At 44.7% G+C, this 11,450-nt stretch overlaps 1 gene segment (V, D, J or C); it reads right to left on the bottom strand.

Moving 5' to 3' along the window:
- Positions 1-1,617: 1,617 nt before the first annotated feature.
- LOC114909272 (Ig kappa chain V-III region MOPC 63-like) lies at positions 1,618-9,849 on the bottom strand. The segment is given in 4 exon segments: positions 1,618-2,198; positions 3,353-3,387; positions 9,219-9,561; positions 9,730-9,849. Coding segments are annotated over 4 exon segments (738 nt in total).
- Between the last annotated feature and the right edge of the window lie 1,601 nt (positions 9,850-11,450).

Here is an 11,450-nt window from a genome sequence, read left to right as displayed (position 1 = left end):
TATAAAAAGTCATTAAACTTCATCCGAAGATCCACGGAAGATCCATATTTATTATATATATATCTCAAAAAAATGTACTAGGAAGATCACTTGGAATCATGGGTATTAGGATTTAGCCGACACTTTTCTCCAAAGCAACTTACAATGTTAAGGTCACAATTATTACATGCTTACAATCATTTACCCATTTATACAGCTGGGTAAATTTACTGGAGTCACTTAGGGTAAGTACCTTGTTCAGCCCCAACCCCCCACCCCCCACCTCCTCCCCTCCGCACATCTGCCCCAATCCGGGGTATTTTAGGTAGTGAAACTGCACTGTGAACCGTTGGGGTGAAACTGAGATTTGCATGAACAGGACGTTTCTGCAGCTCCAAGAATAGAGCAGGCAGATGTTCTCTGCTCCCCAGGGTGCAGGTGGGGGGTGGGGGGTGAGGGGGTCTTTCAGCAAACCAAGAAGCCTCAGACTATGAGAATTACACTTATATTTGTCTAATTAGGTGCCATTTTTCTCCAAAGCAACATAGTGTAAACTTCTTACAGCAGTTTACCTCTTTAAATAGCACGGTAATGTTTACTACAGTCATACACAACAATTACCTCGTTCAAGGGCACTAGAGTATTAGGAAGGATGTGAACCTGGGTCCTTCAAATGAAAGGCGGTGTCTCTAAGCACTAAAGCAGCCGCTGCACGATGACACGGAGCTTTATTTTACTGTACTTTTCATCTGTACTTAATAGAAAACACGGTATATCATAGTTAACCCGAAAGTGACTGCGATACATTACCTGCTACCTTCAGCGTGAGTGGAGGTTACATCCGGCAGGCGCTTGATGTTCTCCGTACGATTCCTACGCTCCTCACGTCACTGCAGGCTCTTCCTCATCTTCTCAAGGATCCTCTCGTGCTCTCTGATATCGACACCACAGACGTTGTCTTGTAGAGATGTGGCTCTATTTCCACATCTCCTCTACTGACCAGTCCTTTGTGGGGTCCGGCCTCTTTCCTCTTCTCACAGCGACACCGATTCTCCACAGGTGTGACGGCGAAGGAGCCTCTAAGCATCCTGGGTCACTCTTATGGTCCATGGAATGAGCTCACAGTCATTTGTGTCTCTGCTCCCAAAACACACACTGAGAACATGACCTGCTCCACCACTGACTGCTCCCTTCTTTCAGACGCACAAATGTGGTAAAAACCCTTTGCTCGCGATGAGTCGCTGGTGCTTTGGGCAGCGGGTGTTACCGTAGTACAGAGCGATGGTCCTGTGCATGTCTGAATTCAGCCACAGGCAACATGTGCTTTGGAGTCTTTATTATGCATGTTTTATGTTACCTTTAAAGAAATCACACTGTCCAGTGAGTCCAAATTAATTATTAAAACATTTGCTGGAAGGAAGGTAAAAATATGTGAATAATCCAATTTTTTTTTCCTTTTATTCTCTTTTTGATTTTTTTCTGTGTCCAGAGAAGTGTGGAAGTGCCAGACAATTTTTATACCTTGTTTCTTAATAAAAATGACCGCAGCAGCTCGGCGCCCCTTGTTTGAAAAGAACACCTGTTCAAACATTACAGTTCATGTGACACGGCAAATATTAATAAGGACAAGAACTTGTGTGTGTTTGATTGAAAAAATCTTTATTATTCTCAGCTGCATTTCAGATATTATTGAAGCACAAGATCACACAGCGTAACACAGACAGTCTGATGTCAAAGAGAAGCAGAGGACACACTAGATAATAGTGACAAGCTGAGGGTGAAGGGTTTCACATGTAAGCAAAGCACATTATTAACCTCTGTGTTGTTAGTAAAACAGGTGAGAGTGGAACACGGAACAGAGTAAAAACAGAGTAAAAACAGAGTAATCGGGCGGGCGCCCGTCTACGCGGAACAGTCGGATCTCCTGAGCGTCTCGATGACGGGAGTCTGGGAGTCCCGAGTGGCCTTGCAGCTCACCGAAACCACCTTGGACCACTCGCCCGCAGAGAGGCTCAGCGTGTTGCTCCAGCTGTACTTGCCGTCCTTGTCCAGGATTCCGTGGCTCATGTCCCCGGTCCTGGCGCTGCCGTCCACCGTCCACTGCAGCTTCCAGTTAGAGGGGAAGCCCTTGTTGGCCAGACACGTCAGCGTGGCCTCGTTCTTACCGGACACCTCTTGACTAGAGGGGGGCAGGACCGTGAGGACGGGGGTAGCATCGCCTAGGAGACGGCAGAGGTCAGAGGTCATCGGAGGTCATGAGAGGTCAGAGAGAGGACAGCGAGTGGACAGAACGTCTTCAGCAGGGAAGGGATATTGTGTACGATCACCTACGTACGGTGAGGACGAAGAAGAGCTGTTAGTGAAACCCCAGAGGAGGAATTTAGGAGCAGTTTGTGATCGCAGCCCACAGTATGAATGAGGTCTATGATAATAATTATGTCCATAAACACAGCGGAACAGATCCTCGGTCATTTTTACCTCCGCGGCTCAGGGGTAAAAACTATTTTCCACCCTCCTGTACATATTGATACAGACCTTCTGGACACTGATTTTATTCACTTTAGAATCGATACATTATAAAAACTGTACGAGTGACTAAAATCAATTCCAGTTAAAGGACATGGACATATTGAAATGAAATTGTATATTTATAGAATATATAATATATACAATGAAATACATAATGAAATTTATATAGACATACACAATGAAATAACCACTAAAACCTGATAACTAACACAGACAAACCGCATGAATTATGAATTATTCTACATTTATGCCTATTTCCCCTTTTACTGACATCTTTAAAATAAATAGAAGCTTGGAAAGGAGCAGCTGGTATTATAGTTATTAGAGCTGCTACCTTTGGACCTAAAGGACGCAGGTTCCAATCTCACCTCCAGCTCTTGTACCCTTGAGTAAAGTACTTACCATGAAATTGTTCCAGTAAAATTACTCAGCTGTATAAATAAATTAACATTGCAAGTCGCTTTGGAGAAAAGTGTCAGCCAAATAAAGAACTGTGATATGAATTAATAACCTCCAAAGAATTACAGGAAGGAAACGCACTTAAAACGGTAAAAAAAATTCCGCAGTAAACAAACATGTTAAAGATGCATCTTATCGCTGTTATGAACTCATCAGGAGTTTTGACATTTATATCATCATTTACCTTCATAATTTACCATCATTATTAACCATGATTTGAAGCTGTTTTCTTAAACCAAAGTTCAGTGTAACAACTTCCACTGAAACAGCTGAAAACACTCAATTCAGACACTGAGCAGGAGAACAGAAATGTGCAGGTTGAATAAAATCATTTACATTAATTATTGTACAGTGTTCAGGGTATAACAGAGTAAAAAGCTCTTACTTCCAACCTCCAGCCTGGTTCCTCCGCCGAACGTGACCCACAGTGATTCAGAGTTTATTTGTGCTCGTACAAAAACCTCCTCAGAGGCTCGGTGTACAGTGAATGTACTGTGTTTACCTGCCTTTCACTGTAAATTCTAATTTACTCTCCTGACTGGCGGGTAAAAGAGAAGAATCACACCTGTGCGTCTATTTTTGTTAAAAGGATGAGCTTTTAAAATAACATGTGAACTGGGTTATCCACTGACTCCTTGACAAACTTCCTTCTTCAAATGATGAGAAAACTGTTTTCATCTGAACAAATTAACTGCAGAACGACGGGAAAAAGTAGAAAATTCTAACCTAAAAGATAACAATCCTTATTTATTTTAAAGAAAAGTGAGAAGCGACACTAAAACAGGTGTATTAAAACAAGACACAGTGCTGTATAGAAGGAGAAGGTGTGTAAAAAGAGCTTTGCTGCCCTTTCATGAAAGAGATTTGCTGTTAAAAGATATTTAGAAATACTTACTGCCAACATCGATCCGGGTGCCGCTACCAAAAGTCCACCACAGTGAGTGAAAGTGGTTGAGGAGCCGCACAAAAACCCCCAGTGCGTCTCTGAGCGCTCCCTGCGCTTCCTGACCCTCATTTAACACTCATTTTACCCTCATTTAACACTCATTTTACCCTCATTTAACACTCATTTTACAGTCACATTACTGTATGAGTCTCACAACACTGCATCATGTAAAAGAAATTTATTTGTACTCTAATTAATTTTTCATTTCTATTAAATATAATTTATTTAACTATTCATACTCTTGAGAGGGGGTGCGGTGGCGCAGTGGGTTGGACCGCAGTCCTGCTGTCCGGTGGGTCTGGGGTTCGGGTCCCACTTGGGGTGCCTTGCGACGGACTGGCGTCCCGTCCTGGGTGTGTCCCCTCCCCCTCCGGCCTTACGCCCTGTGTTGCCGGGTAGGCTCCGGTTCCCCGTGACCCCGTAAGGGACAAGCGGTTCTGAAAATGTGTGTGTGTATTCATACTCTTATCAGTTTATACTTTATGCATATTTATTCATAATTTATTTATACTCTCATGTTTGTATACTCTGTAAATATGTTTTTTATTTATTCTGTAATTCTGTGTCAGCTGTTGGTTGTCTGTAAATACTGGAAGCATCTAGAACCACAGCAAATTCTTTGTGTGCGTCAGGACACTTGGCCAATAAAACTTATTCCGATTCTGATTCTGATTCAGATTAAAAAAAACTCACATTCATACACGTCATGTGTTTGTTACATTTCTGTTAATATGAATTTCACAAAAATCATTTACAGATTTATGACAAAGAAGATCCTTTTAAAAAGTGGTCTTTTAAACCTGTAAAATTTATCTACAGAAGAAAAAGAGCAGTTTTTGTGTTTCCTTGCCCTGTCCTTACAAATGAAATGACATATATTGGTTCAAACAGTTGTTTCTCCAGAGCTCTGAACTTTGTGAGCTTTTTATTCATCCCACAGTCTCTCCTGGAGCGCTGACTGCTCGCTGCTGCAGTTCATCCCTGTGGCCAGAAGGCGGCGCTGTGCAGCTATTCCAGAAATCAGAATTTCAAAATGAGCTTCATTGCCAAGTATGTTTCACACATACAAGGAATTTGTCTTGGTGACATAAACGTTCACAGCACAGACAGAATGACAGTGACAAGACACAGATAATAAAAATAGAATAAGTGAATAAAAATGTAAAAATACACAATCTACAAAATAGATACTACACATTATGTGTATGTACAGGTATGTTATATAGAAATGTAAGGGAATGTAAATAAGAGGTATGGTGTGTTAAATAAATCTAAGTATAAATAGTGTTGTGTATGGCACATATTTATTGCCCAGTGGGGGCATTTAACTGTTCATGAGGTAGATGGGCTGAAGAAAGAAACTTTTCTTGTGCCTGGCTGTCCTGGTGCTCAGTGCTCTGTAGCGCCGGCCAGATGGCAAAGGTTCGAAGAGGAAGTGGCCTGGATGTGAGGAGTCTAAAATGATTTTGCCAGCCTTTTTACTGACTCTGGACGAGTGCAGTTCTCTCAGAGCTGGGGCGGGGGGGTGTGCCAATGATTCCTCCAGCCATCCGGACTATCCACTATAATCTTCTGATGTCTGATTTCGTAGCTGAGCCAAACCAGACAGTTATAGAGGTGCAGAGGACAGACTCGATGACTGCAGAGTAGAATTGCATCAGTAGCTCCTGTGGCAGGTTGAACTTCCTCAGCTGGCGAAGAAAGTACAACCTCTGCTGGGCCTTTTTCACAATGGAGTCTATGTGGAGCTCCCACTTCAGGTCCTGTGAGATGGTGGTGCCCAGGAACCTGAATGACTCCACTGTTGCCACAGTGCTGTTCATGATGGTGAGTGGGGATAATGCTGAGGTGTTTCTCCTGAAGTCCACGATCATCTCCACCGTTTTGAGCGTGTTCAGCTTCAGGTTGTTGTGACTGCACCAGACAGCCAGCTCTTGGACCTCCTGTCTGTAAGCAGACTCGTCACCATCCCGGATGAGGCCGATGAGTGTGGTGTCGTCTGCAAACTTCAGGAGTTTGACAGAGGGGTCTTTCGCGGTGGAGTCGTTGGTGTACAGGGAGAAGAGCAGTGGGGAGAGCACACATCCCTGGGGGGCGCCAGTACTGATCGTGCGAGTATTGGATGAACATTTTCCCGGCCTCACTTGCTGCTGCCTGTCCGTCAGGAAGTCGGTGATCCACCGACAGATGGAGGTGGGCGCAGAGAGTTGGGTTAATTTGGACAGGAGGAGGTGTGGGATGATGGTGTTGAAGGCCGAGCTGAAGTCCACGATCAGGATCCTCACATAAATCCCTGGTTTGTCCAGATGTTGCAGGATGTAGTGCAGTCCCATGTTGACTGCATCATCCACAGACCTGTTTGCTCAGTAAGCAAACTGCAGGGGGTCCAGCAAGGGTCCAGTGATGTCCTTCAGGTAGTCCAACACCAGTGTTTCAAATGCCTTCATGACCACAGACATTAGGGTAACAGGTCTGTAGTCATTAAGTCCTGTGATTTTGGGTTTCTTTGGGATGGGGATGATGGTGGAGCGTTTGAAGCAGGAAGGAACTTCGCACATCTCCAGTGATCTGTTGAAGATCTTTGTGAAGATAGGGGCCAGCTGGTCGGCACAGGTTTTTAGGCAGTCCGGTGAGACACCGTCTGGGCCTGGTGCTTTCCTTGTCTTCTGTTTGCAGAAGACCCGACACACCTCCTCTTCACAGATCAAAGGTGCAGGAGGGGGTTACTGGAGGTGTTAATTGATTCGTGGGGAGAGGGTCTGAATGGGTGTTGGGTGTGAGACAGGGTTTTTCAAACTTGCAATAAAACTCATTCAAACCGTCGGCCAATTGTTGAGTTGACACTGAGCTGGGGGATGAGAAGCTTTTCAGAGTAGTTTCTCTTAGCCACTCCGATCTCCTTTGCCAGTGTGTTTTTGGCCTGTTTATACAAGACTCTGTCCCCGTTCTTGTAGGCGTCTTCTTTGGCCTGACGAAGCTGTCTGAGTTTTGCGGTGAACCACGGTTTGTCATTGTTGTAAGTTAAACGAGTCCTGGTAGGGATGCACATATCCTCACAGAAACTGACAAATGATGTTACAGAGTCTGTGAGCTCATCTAGATCGCTAGCAGCAGCCTCAAAAACACTCCAATCGGTGCACTCGAAGCAGGCTTGTAAGTCCTGCACTACTTTGTTAGTCCATCTTTTAACAGTCTTTATTACAGGTTTAGCTGATTTCAGTTTCTGCCTGTAGGTCGGTATAAGATGAACCAGGCAGTGATGAGAGAGCCCCAAAGCTGCCCGTGGGACAGAGTGATATGCATCCTTTATTGTGGTGTAACAGTGGTCCAGTATATTACTGTCTCTGGTAGGACGTGTAACGTGTTGTCTATATTTTGGCAGTTCACGGGAGAGATTTGCTTTATTAACTTCCCCGAGAATGATTATAGCAGAATCCGGGTGTTGTCGCTCTGTGTCGGTGATCTGATCGGCCAGCTGTTGCAGCGCTGCGCTCACGCACGCTTGCGGTGGAATGTAAACACTTATGAGAATGAACGAGGAAAACTCCCAGGCCGAGTAGAAAGGCTTACAGTTCATGAAGAGCGCTTCTAGGTTGGGACAGCACATCTTCTTCAACGCTGTTGCATCTGTACACCACCTTTCGTTGATGTACAGGTCCCACCGCCATGTGATTTCCCCACTGATTCCGCGTCGCGATCCGCCCTGAACAGCTGGAAGCCCAGCAGATGTAGCGCACTGTCCGGAATGGCTTCATTCAGCCAAGTTTCCATGCGAGTTATTTCAATACACACGTTCCCTGTGTTCCACTGCAGGATCTGAACATTTTCCTCCCCGCTGGACCACAAGAGAACCAGCGAAGAGGAGTTGAGCTCCCGTAGATATCTCACACACACACACACACACACACACACACACACACACACACACACACACACTTTCGGAACCGCTTGTCCCATACGGGGTCACGGCGAAACGGAGCCAACCCGGCAACACAGGGCGTAAGGGGGAGGGGACACACCCAGGACCGGATGCCAGTCTGTCGCAAGGCACCCCAAGCGGGACTCAAACCCCAGACCCACCAGAGAGGGGGACCTGGTCCAACCCACTGCGCCCCCGCGCCCCCATCCATAGGTATCACTTTACTCCCTTTTACCCTTATTAACTATGCAAATCAATGAATTTTTTTCTGTTGCTGGTAGTGTAGTGGTTAGAGCAGCTGCGTTTGGACCCAAAGATTACAGGTTCAAATCCCATCTCCAGCTGTAATACCCTTGAGGAAGATACTAATCCTGAACTGCTCCAGAAAATCACCCAGCTGTATAAATTGGTAAAAATGGTAAGTTGCTTGAAACTGTAAGTTGATTTAGAGAAAAGCGTCAGCTAAAGGAGGAACTGTAATGTAATTCTGACTGGACAAGGTAAAACAAGGTGATTTTAGAGAGAACTGTTCCTATACAAGTACAAAAAAAAACCCCTCTGCCCTTCGGAACTGCTGAATCCCTTAACCACATTAAAGAAGAGACTCAAACCATATTTCTCTTGGATCAACTTCTATTCTGATTTCCTAACTGCTCCATAAATTTGCACCATCTGTCACAATCACCTCTGTACTTCCTAACAAGAGTTGGTTCCTGTGTAAAAGTGACAATAAAAGATTTTGTTCCCATTTGTCTCGTTATTTTATGTGGAGATTCACTTTCTGCTGAATTTGACTTTAATATTGCTTTTTTAAATGACTGCGTTTTGTTTAATAAAAGAAGAAATGATTACCATCAACACCTACTTTCTGTTGTGCTTTTCACATTTTAAGAAGGTGCCACTGATGGACTGTAGGACCTTGTTCGACTCCATGTACTTGGTCTTGTTGGTATCAGCGAGACGCTCTGGGATCAGGAGAGACTCAGGGAACAACAGTCAAGTGTTTCCATTCCTGTCTGAGTGTTGAGAGAGCAGTTATTCTGTGGACCCAACAGTCGCCTTTCAGGGCACTTCTTTTGTCGTTGTGGATCGATTCCTGTTTCTAAAGTCCCTCTAGAACCTCCATGATACTGTACATTCACAGGCATTTCAGTTTTCAGTTATAGTGTATGCAAAGTGGATCCATTGCTTCTTTAATGGAAATAGATCATGTCTGTCATCTTTAATATGTCCGCAAAACTGTTTGTAGCCCTCACCTGCTTTAAAATGGTGATGTCTCTACCACCCCTCCTCCCCATATCAACTGCAGTGGGTCTTGGGTGCAGCGGTGCGGTAAATGTACAGTGTCACTGAGGGGGTTTTTGTACGACTCTATAACACTGTGTGGCCACCCAGCTACTGCTGATGATGTGCCAACTCTGACAGTAATAATGTCCTGCATCTTCAGCCTGGACTCCACTGATGGTCAGAGTGAAGTCGGATCCAGATCCACTGCCACTGAATCGATCTGGAATCCCTGACTCACGGTAACTTCCTGAGTAGATGAGGAGTTTAGGAGCTTCTCCAGGTTTCTGAAGGTACCAGGCTAAACACTGCTTACCCCCTGATGAACCATAGTAACAGTTATTGTGAACAGCAGAACTGGTTCTACAGCTCACACTGACTGTCTGTCCTGCGAGAACAGCTGTCGCTTCAGGACTCTGAGTCACAGTGATTTGACCCCTGGATCCTGAAAGAGCGAGAAACAAAGAGTGAGTCCATAAAGTGAACATGTTTCAAATAAGAGTAACATCACAATTTCTATATGTACTTGGAGTTTGTAGAATGAAACACAGTAATTTTGTTACATTAGATATTGATGCTGACATTTTTACTGACACTATATGAAGAGTAATACCTTGGAAGCAGAGCAGCGCAAAGATCATCACAGTGACCATCATTGCTGTAGTATCACCCACGAAGGAAGGACAGCTGTCAGCGACAAAGTGCACAACCCTGAGGACTATAAAGACTCCCAGAGCGCTGGAGCATGTGCTTCACGAGTTACAAGAACTGACTTTATAAAGGATTTTTCAGGAGCATGTTGTCGTCGTCATGTGGGGGGAGGATATAGTTTGCATGAGGACGTACTTTGCATTGACAGCACATGCTCCAGCGCTCTGGGTGTGTTTATAGTCCTCAGAGTTTAGCGCTTCATCACTCACAGCTGTCCTTCATGGCGAAAGAGTTCACAGCAACAATGGGATTCATGGGCATCTTCATGTGGACCTTGGCTCTGTGGATTCAAGGTATCTTCTTTACCATGGTCCTTGTTTTCAGCTTCTGTATTCAAGGTACCTCTGAAAACAGTGTGAAATTGTGTCATTTCTCTACTCATTTATTGTGTTTCATTATTTCTACAGTGGAAACTAAAACCAGTCCTGGTGCAGTTAGAAGGTCAAATGACCTGAAATGTTGAATCTTTTTATTTCCAGAGTCCAGCGGACAGTTGACTTTGACACAGTCCCCTCGTGTGGAAAAGAAACTCCCTGGACAGTCAGTGACTCTGAGTTGTAAAGCCAGTGGCCCTTTAAACAGCTGTAGTAGCTGCCTATCATGGTACCTTCAGAAACCTGGAGAAGCTCCTAAACTCCTCATCTACAGTGTTACTTCCTATCAGTCTGGGATTCCAGATCGATTCAGTGGCAGTGGATCTGGGACCGATTTCACTCTGACCATCAGTGGAGTCCAGGCTGAAGATGCAGGACATTATTGCTGTATGGGCTCTTACTACAGCAGCAGTAGCTGGAAGTTCACACAGTGTTATAGAGCCGTACAAAAACCCCCCCAGATACAGAGTACGGTTGCCGCACCACTGCACACGGGACCCACTGCACTTACTGATGGGACATTAACTGCTGTGTTCCAGTACGCAATATACAGTATTTATCTCTGCTGTGATTCAATAACAACAAACATAGAGTCAGGAGATGTTGGCTGGGACCGACACTGTTGATGGGTGGATAGTTGCATTGATATGGTCATTTGCAGTGTATAAAATCCTCCTGCTCCTCACACCACACTTTTCCCAGCCACTGTTCCAGGCCATGATGATCTCTCCTCTGAACTACTGCAGTGCCTCCTGACTGGTCTTCTAGCCTCTACTCTCAAACCTCTCCATCTAATGCAGAATGTCAGTGCACGTCTTGTGTTTGACCTGCCAGAGCATCACCAAGTGCTCACCCCCTCTTGTCTTTCTTCACTATAGTGGCCTGTATCACATCCAAGATGCTGCTTAGGGCTGACAAGGATCAGCACTCTGGTACCTACAAGACTGATCAATCCCAACAGTAACACTAACCCCCCTCCACCTCTCGCCACTTGCTTGTTCCACTCAGAAGAAGCAAAAAATCCAAAGTGCTACTCGACACACAGTGAGAGACGTTGAACCAAACAGTTAAAAAATGGTGTCACTTCTGACTGCTCCTCGAGTTTCTCCTGCTCCCAGGAAGAGAAGAGCAGAAGTTTGAAAATGATGAGTTATATAAGTAAGAACATGGAGCCACGTTTACATTTACATTTATATTTATTCATTTAGCAGACACTTTAGTCCAAAGTGACGTACATCTCAGCAAAAAT

Source organism: Scleropages formosus, chromosome 21, assembly GCF_900964775.1.
Source record: "Scleropages formosus chromosome 21, fSclFor1.1, whole genome shotgun sequence".
Taxonomy (NCBI): domain Eukaryota; kingdom Metazoa; phylum Chordata; class Actinopteri; order Osteoglossiformes; family Osteoglossidae; genus Scleropages; species Scleropages formosus.
Note: the sequence above shows the minus strand (reverse complement) of the source record. Positions and strands in the feature narration are given on the sequence as shown.